General features: G+C 41.4%; 1 protein-coding gene across 2 annotated transcripts in view; it reads left to right on the forward strand.

Annotated features, from left to right (window-relative positions):
- Window positions 1–834: 834 nt before the first annotated feature.
- The window catches only part of THBS4 (thrombospondin 4), a 40117-nt gene continuing 22368 nt past the window's right edge, over window positions 835–18583 (forward strand). The window contains exons 1-4 of one of the 2 annotated variants that reach the window (XM_052670252.1): window positions 835–855; window positions 6104–6307; window positions 10802–11049; window positions 12073–12178. In XM_052670252.1, the coding sequence (XP_052526212.1) occupies window positions 6175–6307; window positions 10802–11049; window positions 12073–12178 (487 nt within the window). In that variant the 5' untranslated portion in view covers window positions 835–855; window positions 6104–6174. Of the gene's footprint in view, window positions 856–2350; window positions 2491–6103; window positions 6308–10801; window positions 11050–12072; window positions 12179–18583 lie in introns of those variants that run through there. The other variant, XM_052670251.1, reaches the window with a different exon arrangement.

Here is an 18583-nt window from a genome sequence, read left to right on the forward strand (position 1 = left end):
AAGATGGTTGAGTCATAGTCATAATTTGTTCTTTGGTTCATGCTCAGTTGGCCTTCAGCTGTTGAACCAAGTCTCTGCTATCAGTTATTTTAGCCTCCCAAATTTGAGACAGATTTGTAGTTGTTAATCTGTCTTAACAAGAGCATTATTAGTACTGTTGCTCCTGTCCTCCTGTGTGCAAGACCAGGCCCAGGAGCAATCTGGGGAACAAGAAGGGGAGGCGGGCATACTGTCATGCTTATGTTGTCAAAGAATGCTCTTTGGTGATGAAAGAGTTTCTCCTTTGTGCTAACTGATTATAGAGCAGTACCAGTGCTGCTGTACATCCAGGCATTAGCCTCTGCTAATAACCTGCTGTCACCGTTATTCTTAGGGACAGGTTCTGGGCTGAAACTTAAACTCCTAGGATACCTGTGGCTTTGGTTTTCTTTTTCTTTGTTTCACATCTTTGCTTCCTGCTATCTTCCTTTCAGCCTCACCTTTCTAACTGGTTTGTAATGCTCTAAACCCACTGCTCTGTTTTCCTTTCTCTGTGGTGCAGCACTCTGCCAGCCCATTGGTATCACTGTGCCGCTTTCTCACTTCCACCACATGAGCAGGGGTGGTGGGAGTGAAAGTGAGGCATTTTGTGTTGTGTAGAAACATACATGGAAGTGTAGCACAGTGAGGAAGAACACTGTGCTGGGATACATTCAATATAAAGGAAGCACTCTGCAGCCTCCAAATAGGCAAAGAAAGATGTGCAACTGAAGGATGGGTCAACACACATACAGACAAGTATGGGTGTTCTGTGGTATGGAGGATGTACCGTGTGGGAGAGTATCTCGGGAGCAAGCAACTACAGGCCATCAGAAGGTATTTGGGAATCCCATTGCAGCCACGTTGGAGATGAGACCATGCCTGCACCCTGTGCAGCCACAGGCTGTTCCAGCCCACCCTCCCCTTCCCTGTATGCTGGCAGCCTCAGTCCTGCAGCATGTTGTGTCTTGCCCTGCACACAGGTGGTCCTCCTCATTAGTTGTATGCCATGCCTGATGTGCTAAACATTAATCAACACCACTTTGCTCATTTAACATAAATTTTTCCTGCTATTGTTGCTCCTGTTTTTATGATGTAAATGATATCAGACATCTCCAGCTATTCCAGCTGTGCACTGGGCTGCAAGCTGGCAGGGGAGCAGCCACAGCTCCCTGAACTGCTTCTGATGTGGCAGAGGTTTGTCTGTGGGCTGGAGTGAGTGGAGAGACACAGGATGAGGAGGGGAGGGCAGCAGGTTGGGAGCCTGTCGCATGCTGCAAGCCCCTGGTGGGAGAAGCACCCAGCAGTCAGCGGGTCCCTGGTAAGCAAGGTGCAGAGGGGCACTGCTTTGAGGGTGGCTTCCAAAGGACACAGAGCAGACTGGCAGCACAACCTCAGAGGGTTCACTTGTTTGTGTCTTTCTTCCTCAGTGTCAGCAGAGCTGACACTCTAGGACCTTCTAGGACAGAAAATTGAATAATTAAATAATTAAACGTAGTTGAGAGCTAAAGTGCTGGGGTTTTGTTGTTATTGTTGTTTGTTTTTAACTGAACTTGATTTCAAGTCCTGAGGCCTAAGGGTTTGTTAACACAAGCAACCTTTTCTAATAACCCCAGGTCTGTTGGTTTGAGCTCTCTCAATATCCCCAATGAACTCTAAGAGAAATGGTAGATGCCAGACTCCATGTTCCTCACATAAGGCTTCTAGAAACAGAAGTCTTACGAGGAGTGGCTGAGGGAACCAGACTGCTCAGTCTCAAGAAGAGGAGGCTCAGGGGAAACTTTACTGCACTCTACAATGACTGAAGAGAGTTGGGGTGAGGTGGGCATTGTCCTCCCAGGTGACAGTGATAGAGCAAGAGGGAATGACTTCAAGGTGCATCAGGAGGGGTTCGGATTGGATATTAGAGAAAACTTCTTAGAAAGAGTGGTTAGCTATTGGAACAGGCTGCCCAAAAAGGTGGTGAAGGTCAAGAAACGTGTGGATGTGGCACTGAGGGACATGATTCAGGGGGCATGGTGAGAGCGGGTCAGCAGGTGGACTAGATGATCTGAAGCATCTTTTCCAGCTTTAACGATTCCACGATTCAGTGAAACCTGGTTTGCTCTGCACTGCAGTCCGCACGACAGCTTTCAACGGCATTCATTAGCTACAAAAAACCGGTGCAGCTAAGTTCGAAGAAAGACCACGTCCCCGCACGGCAGCCACCTGTGCCACCTCAGACAGCTGCGCCCTGCCCCGGCTCAGCCCCCGCCAGCCCCCGGGCCAATGGCCTGCCGCCGGCCCCGTCCCTCCCCGGACGCGGAGCAGCCCCCGTTAAACGCGGGCCCGGAGCAGAGCGGAGTGGCGCGCCGTCTTCTCGCGCTGCCCGGCCCACGGCCGCCATGGGGTGCGAGCGCGGCGCCGCCCTGCTGCTGCTGCCCCTTGCCCTGCAGCTCTGCCCGGGCCGTGCTGCGCCGCCCGCGCCTCGAGGTAAGGGCCCTGCGCCGCCCCTCTCCGCTTTAGCGAGCTTTCCTCTTTTTCCATCATTTTTCATAGAGGTGGTGGCGGGTTTGGGATGGGGCTGCCCTGAGCAGAAAAGTCGGGGCGGCTGCCCGCAGCAGGAGGAGCGGAGCGGGCAGCGCTGCCCTGCCGCCTCCGGCTCCGCTTTGTCCCCTCGGGGTCGCGGCTTCGCTGATCCCTCCGCCGAATTCTTCGCCCGCTAACGTCGTCAGAAAGCAGCCTGGTTCTGTGGGGACCGTGAACATCCGAAGAGTGCTTTGCACTGCAAGATGCACTCTCATAAGTGAGAGGTAAAGTGCTGAGCTATAGAAACTCGTCGAGAAAACTCCACTGCGTGAAGTAGGACTCGAGTAGGAAAAAAGGTTGCTTCTGGACGGCAGCGTTATGGACGCAGTGAGCCAGCACCTGCTTTGTTTTAGAGCACCGCTCGGCAGCTGCGTGTAGCTCTAACACTCGTGCTGCTCTGGGAGGTGTAAAGCTGTCGCCCTGCTTCTCGGGTGACTTAAGCTTCCATTGTCCTGCGGAATGGTGTTTGACGTTTTAATCAGCTGTTCTTTGGCATGTGAAGAAGGTCTACAAGAGAAGTTAATTTGGTTGTGTTTTCTCTGTTAAAGTCCTTCTTGATTGAAAGTATTTCTGAGAATAGTGTTGTTTAAGAAAAAAAAAAGGCAGAAAAAAGTTCAACAAAAGGCAGACTTCTAGCTTAGTGGAGGCAGCAGCCAGGGAAGGACCCCGCTCACATCCTCTGATATTCCTGCACTTCAAAATCAGAAGTCTGGGCTTCACTCCCAGTGACCAGAGTGTCATCAACCATCTTGGGAAGCGTCGAGCAGTAGTGCTGTTTTCATATATATGGCTATGGATATTTGTGACTGGTGAGGAACCTTGGAAGGGTTCTGAAAGCTGGTGTACTGTGTCAGCAGAAATAAGGAGGAAATCTTTTGTCTTGTGCGCTCTTCTCTCTTCTGTAATTGATTTAATGTCACCCCTCCTTAAGGCTTTCTGTTATATATTTTAGTTCCTAACTTAAGTATTGAAGTTTTAGGACCTATCTACAAAGAGTGGATTGCTGCTATTTATCATATGCCTTCTTCATGGGAGGTTGAGCAAGTCCCTTCAAACAGCAAAAGAACGAATCAGGGAAAGCAGAAGGGAGAAGACTCCTGGGCTGTGCTGCAAGTGGGCTCATTTCAGCTTGGTGGGAATGCACGCATGCACTTGTGCTTACAGGCATGCCCAAGTCTTCCCTCCTAGTGCACTTATTGAAACCAGATGCTTTTGTGCCTTCCAGCTTTGGCAGTCCTGTCCTATTAGTTTGTTTTCAAGTCTCTCTTTTCTAGGAGTGGAATGAAAATATGTGATTCTCCTTAAAAATGAAATCTGAAATCCTTATAGATCTTTCTTTCATGTCCCACTCAAACAAGAAGTTGTCTCTGTAAAGTCTAAGAGTACTTGCCAGCTCTCCTAAGGATGGAGAATGAATTTTCACAGCGTCACTGATTTTCTGTGCACTTCTGCTGACACATATGTAGTTGACATGATGGGATGGATTCTGACACATGCATTTGTGAAGGTACTTCAAGAGAGAGTTCAGTAGTGCGCTGCTAAAGGATTGTGGAATGCAAATATTAAACAAACCAATTTGAGTATTCACTTATAAATACAAATTTAAAGAGATCCAATAATTTTTCCATCAGGTTAGGCAGAAATTTTGTCATAGTTAATAGTTGTTTTAGCAATAGTTTGGTGTTTGATATGAAGTCAGCAAGCAGACCTAGGACTGGAAAAAAAACGTGGTTTTTCACTGTAAGAGACCTCAGTACTGTATTCCAGTGATCCAGTTGTATTTTAAGAATAGTTATTACCTCCAAATATTGTTGTATAGATCCATGAGTTACATTTCATTTTTTTGCTTGACCAGATGCTTTGCTTTGTGTAGATCAAAACTGATAAAATACTCAGCCTTTTGCCATTGCTGGTTTCAGTGGCAGCAGCGGTTGTCCTAAGATGCTTGTAAGTCTGAACTGTGAAAGAAAGGGAATTTGACAAGTTAATCTCAGATGTTTGTTGACAACAGCATTACAAATGCATGCAAGTCAAGTGCCTCATTGTTTCTGCATATTGTAATCAAAGTCGCCAGCAGAGCCACAAGGGTTGGAGTCAGTGAGGCTTTAGATGTGAGCTATGATATAGATTTCATTGCTTTTGAGAGGTGAAGGGAAAGGCATCTCTTTGGAAATGACATCAGTGCCCAAATGAGTGGATGCTTCAGAATGATCAGTGGAAACAGCATGAGCCTAGGCTGTCATTTGAGTGAACAGGCTTTACTGCGTGGCTGTGGGTAGGGCCTTGTACGTGTGTGATTGTGCTATGGTTGCTCTTGAGTCTCCTTCACCTAGTGGTGTATGGAAACACTGTCACGTAAGGATGGCCTTGTCTGTGGAGTGATAGTGGTGTGCAATGGCTATATATGCCTATATATTTAAATAATGCTTGTGTGTAGTCGTTTATTAGTCTTCCCTGAAAGGCTGTAATATATATACTTCTCTGACAGCAGTAGGCTCCAATGGGAGATCACTAGATTTCTTAGTAGAATAGTTTGAATTTGCAGACATCATGGATTTAGAAACATTGAGGAAAAACTAGCTTGTTGTTTTAGGGCCGTAAGAGGGCTGGCATACTTAGTAGTATAGTATTTAAACCATTTGCTGCTGCACCATGCAAAAATTACAAAGAAAAATTGGAAATAGCTTTCACTCTGCCTTAGGTTTTTTTACTTTTTGTCAGACCTGTCTTCGTTATCTGTGCCAGAGGGGAAAATGAGTTTTATTTATATAATATATCATCTGAGATGTCAGTGAAGTGAGAAGGAGGTAATGAATATCATATTACTTACCTGGTTCTTTGGCACTTTAATTGATGCCCTGCAAATGCAATCAAAATAATTCCTAGGATAAGCAAACCAGAAATCTCTCTGAAAATTTTGATGCTGGATTTTAATTTATGAAAGAGGGAATAGTTGGAAAAGCTTTCATATTGGAGTGTATCTCAAAAGATACAAAAACCTTAAGAGATCTACCAGAAAGTATTTGAGAACATCATTTTGAAGACTAAATATTTCTGTTTTAATAAACTATTGTAGAATAGAATTGCATAATGGCTTTGGTTGGAAAGGACTTTAAAGATCATCCAGTTCCAAACCTCTGCTGTGAGCAGCGTTGCCACCCACCAGCCCAGGCTGCCCAGGGCCCCCATCAAGTCTGAATATCTCCAGGGATGGGGCATCCACAGCTACTGTGGGTAGCCTATGCCAGGGCCTCACCACCCTCTGAATGAAAAAAAATTCCAAACGTTTAATCTAAATCTCCCTTCTTTTACTTTAAAACTGTTCTACTTTGACCTGTCACTATCAGAATAAGTCTTGCTCTCTGTCTTGTTTGGAATCTCCCTTTATGTACTGAAGGCTTCAGTGAGATCTCCTTGAAGCCTTTCCAACATTTCAATAATGGATGAACTGGCTTCACAGTACATTGTTCTCTGCTCATTGTATTTAAACTACTGTTGAAACTGTTTTATTTTTCAGTTATTGATCTTCTTTCCTATGCCAACAAGAGAGAGGTAACAAGCTTCCTGCAACAAGCACTTGGGGATCCTATGCTGAATGAAGTGTTCTTGCTTTCAGCATTCAAACTGCAGCCAAAGAGCACAGTCACCGTATTTGGCCTATATTCACCAGTTGATGACAAGCAGTATTTTGAGTTTACAGTAATGGGACGGATGAACAAAGGTGAGTTGTTTGTGTTAAGTAGGGGAAAACTAGGACTGGGTCCATTCTTATTGGTATGTCACAGAAGAACTTGGAAAATGATGTGATTAACCTTTATGCTTGGGTCATTCTTTGTTGCATGTTGCCACCTCGCAAGATAAGAATGCTGGCAACATCCTCCAGCTCTGCTGCTTTGTCCAGCTCACAGGGTGCTGCGCTCTCCTAGCCAGGGAAGCAGACTCCACAGTCAGCTGGTATCACAGAGCTGGGAAGAGGGGTGGGGAAAAAAGTCAGAAAAGGGAATCAATTTGTTTTTCTTTCTTTTCTTCTTCCCCTGAAGGGTAATCACTGGTTCTTATTACTGAGGAATGTGAGGGACACACGCACATGCTACCTCATGCATATGAAAGGCTCGCTCTTGTTAACCCTGGAGGTTAAATGTGACTATGCAGGACAAACATTCCTAGCATTTACAGGACTTTTTGGTTAATTTGCTCTTAATTTATTGAAACTGGTTCATTAGAAATCAGAGTAAAAACTGGGGTGCATTTTTAGAAACAGAGAGACCATGTCCATATTTATAAAATGTATCGCAATGTTGCTGTACAGTGAAAAATTACCAAGTGATGTAAGTTATTGACTTTGCCACTGCTTTTTGCTGTTGCCTATTGTAGTCAGAAAGCTGTCTAAGCCTAGCTATGAGAAACTCTACTGAAAAATTTAAGTTTAGATGTAGGAAAACTATTCTATGTGCTGAATAAAAGCACAGGTTTTATTTGGAAAATGCAGTGAAGTAGGTTAAAACAATGACGTTTTTTGTTGTGTCTTACAAAATCCTTCTGAGGTCAGAGAATAAGGCTTTTTCTGCTATGTGTCTGTTGAGAGTGCGTGAGGTATTACAGTTGCATCAGTAACTGTAGTACAGTTCCTTATTACTTAATTGCTAAATAAGTGATGTATCATGCATACTTCCTCTGTCCCTCCCATTCACACATGCACACACAATTATGCCTGTAAATGTTATCTAGAAATACTAATGCATGTATTCATGTGTGTAAATAATTTTGATCTCATCACACTCTTGATTTGCAAGAATATCCACATTCCTGGCAGTTACTGATGTACTTTAACTAACAGACTTGGTGTGGTTTCTTTTAGTTTTGTCCTCAGTATGCTAGTGTTGTATTTGAGAAGTGCCTGTGACAGGCTTGTGGTATACAGATGAGCAACGCACAGAGATCTGTACTGTTGGTGACTAGTGCCGTGTTTACCTTCGGTAGTTTCAGGAGTCTTGTAACTTATGTGTGGTGAAGGGGTGATGGATCAAAGACAGGCAAGTCTGTTTCACAGAGGTGTCCTCACTTCCTTGTTATTTTAGTGCACCGAGTTTGAGATGTATGGCCCTGAGTGAGTAGTTAACAGTGTTTCACAGTGATTTCACATGCAATTTCTCTGGTAGTGTCTGGGGTAGTGTTTGGTATCCCCTGTGGCTACTTCATACAGTCAATGAAAACACTTCTGGGAGATCATCGAGCAAGTTGAAAATACGGAGTGTGGGAGCTGTTTCTGATCTTTTCAAGGCTGGAGATCATCACTTCAGTGGTGAACCAAGACTGGTGTCTTATCAAAGTATAACTTCTAAATATACTGAGGGTACATGTGTGCACCTCTGCATGGCAAAGTCTCATCTGAGTAGCCCAAACCAAGCTTTTATCTACCTTCTGCAGTGCCATGTTTATTTGTGAGCTGCATTCCTCATGGTTTGCTGATGTTTTATTTTTGTTGTGGTAAACTTGATAGTAAATATAATATGAAGTGTTTTTTAAAGCATGCATTTAATGTGAGATTTTTTCTTTTCCATTTGATTTGCAAAGTCCATATTGAAGTCTTACTTGGCTCGAGATTGATGTATCCACATAGTGTGCCACTGAGAGGGAGATTTTGCCATTGTATCTATTGAGTTTATGTTAATGGTTCAACTCTGTCACCTTTTTGTAGTCTTACTGATGCACAGTGGATTGTTACATGCATGAGTTAAGGAATTGCTGGTCAATTTAACTTGTTTTGTCTAGTGTATTTTTGGAGTCAAATTGCAAATAGAGTCCCTGGGTTGCTTATCATTTTTTAACAGATCCTTTCTGGAATAAACATTAGTAAATGCATAAAACTGATAAAATTTAACTAGTCAGTGAAGTGATCCCTATTTACTATCAGGATTAGTAGTTCCATCAAGTGTTTCTTAAACAGTGCAGATGAGATGCTTACTCGCAGGAATGTCAGTGTAAGATGACATAGCAGTAAAAATGAATTCAGGGTCTTGGATGGGTTAAATTGTACAGAGGCAATGATCCAGTAAAATCTCCCTTCAGAGCCTACTCTAGTTTACCAGATGGGTATTTGGCTTTGGCTATGGAAGGAATACTTTATCCTTCATGCAAGCCAGACTTCTTTTTGTCTTGAAACTATTCTGGCAGGGTCTGTTCAGAGCCCTGCTGCCATCTCCTCCTCCTTTCTCTAACTTAATGCTGCATTTGGTCACTCTGAATACAAGTCCTAGATCCGAAGACCCTGCTATTTTATGATGCAGCATGCATAATATTTACGTAAGTAAAACGCTTGCAACATACTCTTACCTTGCCAGTTCTTTGAGCTGGCCAGCAAATTTTAGCAAGTTACTGATGACCTCATGCACCTTTGCGGAAATCTCAGTACTGGCAGCATTTTGACATAGACAACAGTGAAAACATTCCTGATATTGATCACAGCTGCTGAGGCTTTAGTGCTAGTGTAGACTTAAAAGACAGAGATGTACTCTGCACTATTCATGCTGGTATAAAACTGGGTTATTTTAATTGCTAGACTAAGCAATTAGAAAAATTCTGAGGAATCTTTGAGTTACTAGGTATATGCCTGCTACAGGCAGAGATATCACAGCATCAGAGAGCATATTAGTACTGGAAAGTTGATAGGAAAATTTGTTAGCTGAATAGAGTGAATTCAGTGTTAGACCACAGCCTCTCTGAAGTTGATAAAAGCATTTTTGCTCCCCTGTCTCCCTAATTTTTAATTGTCCTCATTTCAATTAGGTATTCCTTGTAGGTGAAAGTATGTGTAAGCTCTTGTTTGATGCAGTAGTGGCAACTCTGTGTGACTTGAGACAGATGCTGAGAAGAGCTAGTGCTTCGCTGCAAAGGCACCTAGGGTCTGTGGCTTGGCTCCTTAGAATTGTAGAATTGGTCAGGTTGGAAAAGACCTTAAAGATCATCAAGTCCAACGACATCCTAACCATACTATCCTAACTCTAACAGCCCTCCACTAAATCATGTCCCTGAGCACCACATCCAAATGGTTTTTAAACACATCCAGGGATGGTAACTCAATCCATCTCCCTGGGGAGCCTATTCCACTGCTTAACAACCCTTTCTGTAAAGAAGTTTTTTCCTGGTATCCAAGCAAAACTTACACTGGTCCAGCTTAAGGCCATTTCCTCTCATCCTCTCACCTGTCACTGGTGAGAAGAGAACATCTCTGCTTTCACTGTGATCTCTTTTCAGGTGTTTGAAGAGAGCAATAAGGTTTCCCCTCAGCCTCTTCTTCCCCAGACTGAACATCCCCAGTTCCTTCAGTCTCTCCTCGTAGGACATATTCTCCAAGCCCTTCAACAGCCTTGTAGCCCTTCCTTGGACCTACTCCAGCACCTCAATGTTTTTTGCTGTACCGAGGTGCCCAAAACTGAACACAGTACTCAAGGTGAGGCCTCACCAGTGCCAAGTACAGGGGCAGGATTACTTCCTAGTCCTGCTCACCACACCATTTCTGATACAAGCCAGGATGCCACTGGCCTCCCTGGCCACCTGGGCACACTGCTGGCTCATATTCAGCTGACTTTCCATCAGTACACCAAGGTCCTTTTCCATGAGGCAGCCTTCCAGCCACTTTCCAAGGCTGTAGGGTTGCCTGAGATTGTTGTGACCAAAATGCAAGACCTGAAACTCTGAAATGCAGATTACATACTCAGAATTATACTTTCTTCCATTGCTTTAATGTTGCATTTGTATACATGGTCAGATGGCTTTGCTGAGTGCAATAAACATCACTGAAGTTGATTTTCTAGCTGTACGTTTCTGCTACAGGATATTTCTGGGTCTATGAGATGCATACATGCAAGAGCATTAATAGCAACCTGTCAGCTACACCTGTTACCTTTATCACCATTTTTCTAGAATGTTATGTAGTTTCAGGTGATGTGTTTTATTGTTTCAGCCTATAAAAAAAGCCTAGAGAAAGCAGTGGAATGTTTCTGTACTATCTTACAAACCAGGAGCTGCACAGGAGTTCTGATGCTTCTGTTCTAAAAGTCAGCGTCCCATTTATTCTTAGCATTTATTTCTGCATTTATCAAAGCTGGCATGAGTGAAAAATACCAGAGCCATTACAGGTTTCCACAGAATTTTGTTTGATCAATCATAGATTATTTGTCACCCTCTGATAGTCATTCTCTGTATTTTGTGCCAGTGATACTTCGCTATCTGAAGAATGATGGGAGGTTGAACTCAGTGATTTTTAGCAACGTACACCTGGCTGATGGGAAACCCCACACTGTCATCTTATGGCTGAGTGGCCTACAGCAGGAATTCTGTACAATAGAGTTGTATCTGGACTGTCTGCAAGTAGGTGCTCTTCAGGATCTGCCAAAAGCATTTTCAACTCTATTGGAGAGATCAGCAGCAGTAGAGTTGCGCGCCTTCCTGAAGAAACCAGAGGTGAGCAGGAATTCTGGGAGGAGGCTGAGCACTTAAAAGGACCAGTAGAGATCCTCTGGATTACTGAATCCAGACTTTTGAAATAAATTTAAGTGCAAGTTTCTTAGGGAACAGCTGAAATCTCAGCTTCGCTGAACCCAGTAATCTGCTATTCATTTCAAATGTAATTTTTAGCTTATTAAAAAAATAAAATTACAGTTTCTGTCACTTTTGATGTGAAGTACTTCTTGGGGACTGAACTTTTTATAAGTTCTTGGCCGATACAACAGATGCAGCCTTTCATGACCATTTTAAAAGAGCTCTTGGCTTATGCATGTGCTTTTTTCTTTCAATGGTGATCCACATGGACTGAGAAGACAAAAGAAGAGGCAACTCAAGTGGTGGTAGATGAATGTCAAAACTTCATCTGTTTGACTACAATTAGAGCTTTTCTGCCTCTCTCTCTCTCTCCCAATCAGGGATTGTCATAGCCTGCTATCATTTCTGTATCAGTAGTCCAAGCTAAACAGTATCTCCCACAACCATCTTCCATCATCCCTAATGTGAAATGTGCATTAGAAGGTGAAAATGCATTCTGCCCCCAGGCTACACCCTTGCTTTGTTTCATTGCAGACTTGAACATTGGGAATCACTAAGGTGCCGGCTTTCCTGATTTGAATGTAAAATTGTTTGAGACAGGAAAGGTTTATTTGGATTCAGTTCAACAAAATAATTTTGTATACTGAAGATGTAAAAATAAACTAAAAAATCTGAACCTCCTGGTATGTCAGATCACATGAATTGGAATAGTAGGGAGGAAAAATAAATAAATAAAACCACAACTATATGAAAATCTGTGAGGCAGAAGTTTGAGATTTCATTACAGTTCAAATGGTGATGGATGGTCTTGAAGGGACAGCATAGGAGCCCTGCACGCCAAGGAAACGGAGATCTCCATGCAAAAATTAATCTTTCTCTGATATTTCATGTTACTTCCACCATTGTAGCCAAATCGTGAGCTCTCTGTTTTTCTTCTCACTTCAGGATACACTGGATGAGCTGAAGCTGGTAACTGGAGGAACACTTGCCCAAGCAGGAAACCTGCAAGACTGTTTTCTTCAACAGATTGAATCTGCTCCTCAGTACACTGGTAAGGCCAGCAACCAGTTCATTCAGATACTAGTGCAGAAAAACTGTGGTGGTGAATAGTAAAAATGCGAATAAGCTCTACAGAGAAGTAATGATAATTATTTCACTCAGTTGCATCCGCGATAATATCTTGTGAATATTTTATAAATATCTCAGTTTGGAGAGAAAACAAACAAATTACCACGATAATTGCGTTAACACAAATTAGTGATAATGCGAAGTGCTGTTAATCTATGAGAGGAGGCTGTCTGATTAAGTGGCTTTTCAGCATAACTTCATAAGACCATACTTCTCTTATTGTGGTCTGTTTGTGTCAGGTTTTGTTGGCCATCTGAATGTCCTGGGCATGGTAAGGATGAGGGATGAGGAGGAGCACAGGAGGCTTCAGGGTATGCTGGTGGAGCAGTTACAGCGCCTGTGCATCTATTTGGGAAGAAACAATGCAAGCCAGCCATTATAGTTCTGCCACGAGCTATCTGGCACTTTTGTTGATCTGCTGGGCTGGGAATTGGATGCAGGATGAATTCCTCGTCTTCCTGTGCTATGTATTGTGAAGCCTGAGCTGGGAACATGGGAGAAAAAAAAAAGGGGGCAGAGGCTGTTGGGATTCCTGCAAGGATGCACTCTGGCAGGATGCAGTCCCATGTGACAGGCAAGCGTGATCTCTCAGTGCAGCGAATGTGGGCTGGACTGCCCTATCTGAACTTTCTAGTCCCTTAATCTACTTTCTCGCTGAATGGTAACTGAACTTCACACTGTACTTATGTAAATACGTGACAAGGGGGGGGGGGTGTGTGAAAGTGAGTTTGAGGCTTGAAATAGAATTCATGAAAAACTCATTTTCTCATCCTTCCCTGTCCTCTGTCCTAACCCTGTGGCATTGCTGCTTTAGGTTAGAATACATTTGATGTCACTGGGAGACTAGATGCACAGTTTGTGTCAGAGCATCTTGCCTATCTTATGTGCATGGAGGAATCGGTGCTTTGCAGTTGGAATGAAATCTTTTTTGGCTTGTAGCTAAATAAATCCCCTGTTGCACACGCTTCTGTTTTCTTGCTCCTCAACATGTATGTCTGAACAAAAAAAAACCCACAGCTTTATTTTCAAAGGTCTTTTTTTTTATTATTTCCTGCAAATTAACAGGGATTTACAAATACACAGGACAGGTAAAGCAGTGATTTATTCTGGAAAAATTCTGTGCTTTCTGAGCAACATTTCCAAGATTGCAGATTTGAAGCTTTCTCAGTTGTCACTTTTTTTTTCTCATTATAAATAGTATGATCAGTAGTAATATAGAGAAGTATTGTTTCTCTCTGTCTGCCTTCAGTGTGGCTGAGCTATTTGGACTAGAGCTCAAATACTGTTCATAACTTTTGAGTGTAATTAGTACCATATTAAACCTAATATTAAAGAAAAAAATCCCTCACAATTTTATTCAAAGTCTCTATAGTCAAATCCAGTGAAGGAATAGATGCAAACATTCCAACAGCAATATTAACTCAGCTGCCTTACACTTTGTCCCTTCTACAGGAGCAATATGTCACATAACCACAATTTTACCTTCAGCCAGAAAAAACAGAAATGTGAATACTTCCTCCATGGGTGTGTAATACCTATATATTTTGGTAAAAACATGTTTTCATATTAATCAAAACCATTGGAGGAGAGCTTTTGACCTGAAAAACTGCATGATTTTGACTGTTCATCTGGTCATTGCTCGTTACTATAGCAGTAGCATTCCTTAGTGCTTAGCATGTGAGACTGAAACAATTAGGCAGTATAACATGTCATACAATATGATGATTGGGCAAAAGAGAAATATGTATTTGGGTCTTTCCATGCATGTAGGAAAATAAAGTGCAAGATGCATTGGTTTTTAGTAGATGAGACCAGTATGCTATTTTTAATTAGCATCACAAAAATCATGTCAGAATGGACTTTTGGAGGACATCTGGTTCATATATGGTGCCTGAACTTGGCATAGTGTTAAATAAATAAATACACAAAAACTGGTGTGTAGCACCAAATTAAAGAGTTTTTTTAAAACCTGGCTATGGTTAAAGACAGCGTGGCAACACACAGATTAGCATATGAGCGAGAGAAGTGTAGTTTTCCACAAATTCTCTAGCAGTAGTAAAGAGAGCTTTGGAGTCTTTGTACTTGATAGATGTTTTCTTCCATGGATTGGACTGATTTTGAATACACTGTCTTCTGGCAAGAAGTTCATTATATGTGTTAGGAGATATTTCCTTCTGTTTATTTTAAACCTGCCTCTCTGTAGTTATGCATGTAACTTCTGTATGCATCTTCTTTGTGTAGCAGACTGACAAGAAATCAACTACTGCTCATCCCTCAGTCACAGCTGATTTCTAATTTTGGCTTAGTAACCAAAACCTCTCTGAACAATGGCTCAGGACTAATTTTGCTGGATTAGTCTGTGGTGGGGTGCTTAAGCCAATATCAGCTCCCAAGAGAGCTAGAAGGCGGCACAATATGTATGAGGCATTTCAGTTTTCTGAAATCATACAACCAAGTGTTTGTGTCAATTTGCCTGATCTGATTAGCTGAGCAATGGAGCTGGCCAACTGATCCAAGGACCTATACAAGATCCAAGGAAAATATGGGCAAATAGGTTCCTGCCATAACCTCAGGCTTATGGATAAGGGCCTTTGGTTGCTTGTGGACAATAGTTCTTCAAATCCTTCTCTGAATTCAAGTGTTGATGAGGGATCTGGGGCACAAGTATTATGTGGAGTGGCTGAGGGAACTGGGATTGTTTCTTCTGGAAAGGCAGCAGGCTCAGAGGGGACATTGCTGTCTACAATGACTGGAATGGAGGGTGTGGTGAGAAGGGGGTTGGCCTCTTCCATGTAACAGTGATAGAATGAGAGGGAATGACTTCAAGTTGCAGCAGAGTGGTTTAGGCTGGATATTAAGAAAAATATCTCCTCCAAAAGAGTGGTCAGGTGCTGGAACAGACTGCTCAGGGAGGTGGTTGAGTCACCATACATGGAGGTGTTCAAAAAATGCTTAGATCTAGTGTGTCCAACCCACAGGCCCCATGTGGCCCAGCACAGCTTGTACTGCAGCATGTGCCACCTGCTGCCAAGTCATCATGATGGCAGCTCTGTCGTGGGCTTTGGAGAGGGTGCAGTGCTGACTTATATGACATTATGCTTAATTTGCAAGGAAATACTGTCAGTTTTCAAATATTACTGTTTAGAAGACATTATATGCAGAAACATGCTGCGAAATTTGATGCATATCAAGGAATGTTTCATGAGGACGAAATAGAGGAACTGAAAAAATTCTGTCGGCTCAACAAAATACTTTTTTTTAAAAAAAAAAAGTTAAATGGACTCTGTTATTAAAAACTAGTTGTGTGATACCAGATCTGATTGCAAAAAAAAAACCAAAACCATTTCCTGATGGTGGGTTTGTTAACAAATGTATGGTAAGCATGATGGATATAACGTGTCCTGATTAGAAAAGAAAAATGGATGTTTCTAGAATATTGTTTGTCTCACCAGTCTATAGCCAGGTCGACTGAAGAAATAGGAACAGCAATCAAAAAATATTTAGAGAGTAAAGCTGCTAATTTGAAGTTTTACACTTCAATAATAAATCAAAGTACTGATGCTACAGATACAGCTTGCATCTATTAGAGGTGTTGATAACAAATATAACGTCACTGAAGAAATGGGTGAGATAGAAAGGCATAATTAAATTTGTTGATTTGTATGAAATGGCTTAAAAAAAAAAACACATTAAAATAAATATATAAAATAAATTAAAAAAAGCAAACATTAAATATATAAAATAAAAACTCTTCTCTAACCTTTGTCAACCTATCTGGTATGGCTACAGATGGTGCCCTGGTGATGATTCTAAAAAGGAGGGTCTTAAAAAAAGTAGTAGAAGATGATGCAGTTAACACCAGTAACTCACATTTCATGAAATATCACCGCACCAGGCATCAAGAAAATCTACATGCAAAAACTTCAGTTAATGCCATGTAAGAAGTCATCAAACTCTGAATTTCATAAAGCCCTGTTCTAAGAGTTCCTTAGAAGTATGGCTGCTGATTATGGGGTCATCATTTACTTATCTGAAGAAAGATGGCAAAGTAGGGGTAAAATGCAAAAAATTTAGGCTTTATGATTTGCAAACGGAAATCAAGTCTTTTGTGGAATCAAAAGGAGGATGTGTGCCAGAACATGAAGATTAAATGTGGCTCATAGATATAGCATTTTTGATGGACTTGACCACTCATTTAGTTGAGTTAAACATGTGTCTTTGAGGTGAAAATCACCTTGATTGTGCTGTGTTTCAGACAACAGCATTTCAAATGAAACTTAAATTACGGCATGCTGAAATTATAGCAAATAATTTCATACATTTTGATATATTGACTGAACACAGTCCTGTGAACAGTGAAAAATATGCTTTACAGTTTGATGCAGGAATTTGAGAGCAGGTGTCAAGATTTCAAAAAAATTCTTTTTTTTTTTTTGTATTTGCAATTCTATTTTTATTTGACTTAAATGCATTACTTGCGAATTTTCACATGGAATGTATGGAGTTGCAGTGAGACATTCAACTCAAAGAAAAAATTTGAACATGTCTACTTTCTAAGCTTTAATAAGATCTGTCCTACTGGGAGAGAACATCCCTCGTTTCACAATCGCTCCGGATTCATGTAATTGCTTTTTGTAGTACACACATCTGTGAACAACTGCTGTCAAGGATGAAGCACAGGAATGGTATTATTTCATCAAAAAATTTCTGATGGACACATTGAGAACTCAGTGGGAGTTTTTGAACTGGCTTTGAACTGGCCTGACGCATTATCAGTTTCTCAAAACAAGGTCATCACACTAGTTTTATGATTTTGCTGCTCCCTATTTTTTATATTTTAATAAGAAATACATTTTTTAAAATGTTACTTATATGTATTAAACTTGTTATATATTTTATATGTGGCCCAAGGCAATTCCTGTTTGCTCTGTGTGACCCAAGCAAACCAGAAGGTTGGACAACCATGTTTTAGATGTTGTAAGAGACATGGTTTAGTGGGGAAGTAATGGTGATAGGTGGATGGTTGGACTCGATCTTGGAGGTCTTCTCCAACATTGTGATTTTACAATTCTGCTATTGTGAAAGCTATTCCGGTACATTGTTACTGACTCAAAATACAGACGTAGACACTAGCTGTACTAGGGAAGTACCTAAGTAGGGCAGTTATGGGAGAGACTGTGTAGTAACACAGGATAACCATATGCCTTCAATGTGTACCTGTGGCTTACCCTGCTTGCTCCCAGGAAAAATGCCACTCCCCAGTAGATTTTACAACATGCTGTGTCCCAGCAGCACCCTAAATGACCTCTCCAGGTTTTTACCATGAGTCATCAGCCATTCTGCTACTGGTAAGGCTTACCGTAGGACTTAGCTTTAAATGTAGGAGGAAAAAAATAATACTGTTGCTCACCTGTTTATGCTTTGCTATCTAAATTTGCCAGTGGGACACATAGTTCATATCAGTATAACATGTTTAGTCCACCTTAACAGTGGACAGTCTGCCAAATTTAAGTGTAAAAAAAATAGATCTGCTTTTTCATTCAAATATTGACCAACAAAGAAACATCTGAAATCTTGAGATTTTTTGTTGATTTCAGTCAAATGCCAAGAATTGTTTTATGCTTAAAAACAGTACAAACAAAACAAGAACAAACTCCAGTATCTGACAGCTTGCATGCTAAGTTCTCTTATGGGATTCTGAAATACTCATAATATTAACTTTTACCAGCTTCCTCTCCAGATAAAAATAAGAAAAGAATGGGACATTCGGAGAGGTAGGATCTTGAATAGGTTGTTCCTGAGTCTTTACACTTGCTGTAAGAAAATCTGAAATGAAGAAAAAGTAGTATATGTGGAATTGTACAATTTGCACTAGAATGTTTGCAAACACCGAGAAATGCTCTGAAGTACCAAACAGTGAAGTTAACATTAAGAAAAGTATTTTTCGTGCAAGCTTACAATACTCTCAAAGAAATACATGGATAAACCTCCCTGAAGCTGTTAGACATAATATCAAAATAACCAGCCTGCTTGGAATGCAAATCAGCAGGTATTTGTTGCATTTGTTTTGGCATATAGACTTTGAGAAGCAAATAGAGGAAGTAAACAAATAGCTGGCTTGAGAAAGCTCAAAGCTTCTAAGTGAGCTACAAACTCAGACTAGTGTTCTAAACGCACTTTTTGTTTTTTTCCTGGCATTGGGTCAAAATTGATTTTGTTTAACAAGTACGAATCCTGTGTAAAAATTGTAGATCAATTCTATTCCTTTCCTATAGTTTATTATAGATGGAACTTTTTATCTATCTATTCTCAGATTTTTTTAAATTAT

This window comes from Tympanuchus pallidicinctus, unplaced genomic scaffold (assembly GCF_026119805.1).
Source record: "Tympanuchus pallidicinctus isolate F22 unplaced genomic scaffold, pur_lepc_1.0 scaffold9, whole genome shotgun sequence".
In the NCBI taxonomy this organism is placed as follows: Eukaryota; Metazoa; Chordata; class Aves; order Galliformes; family Phasianidae; genus Tympanuchus; species Tympanuchus pallidicinctus.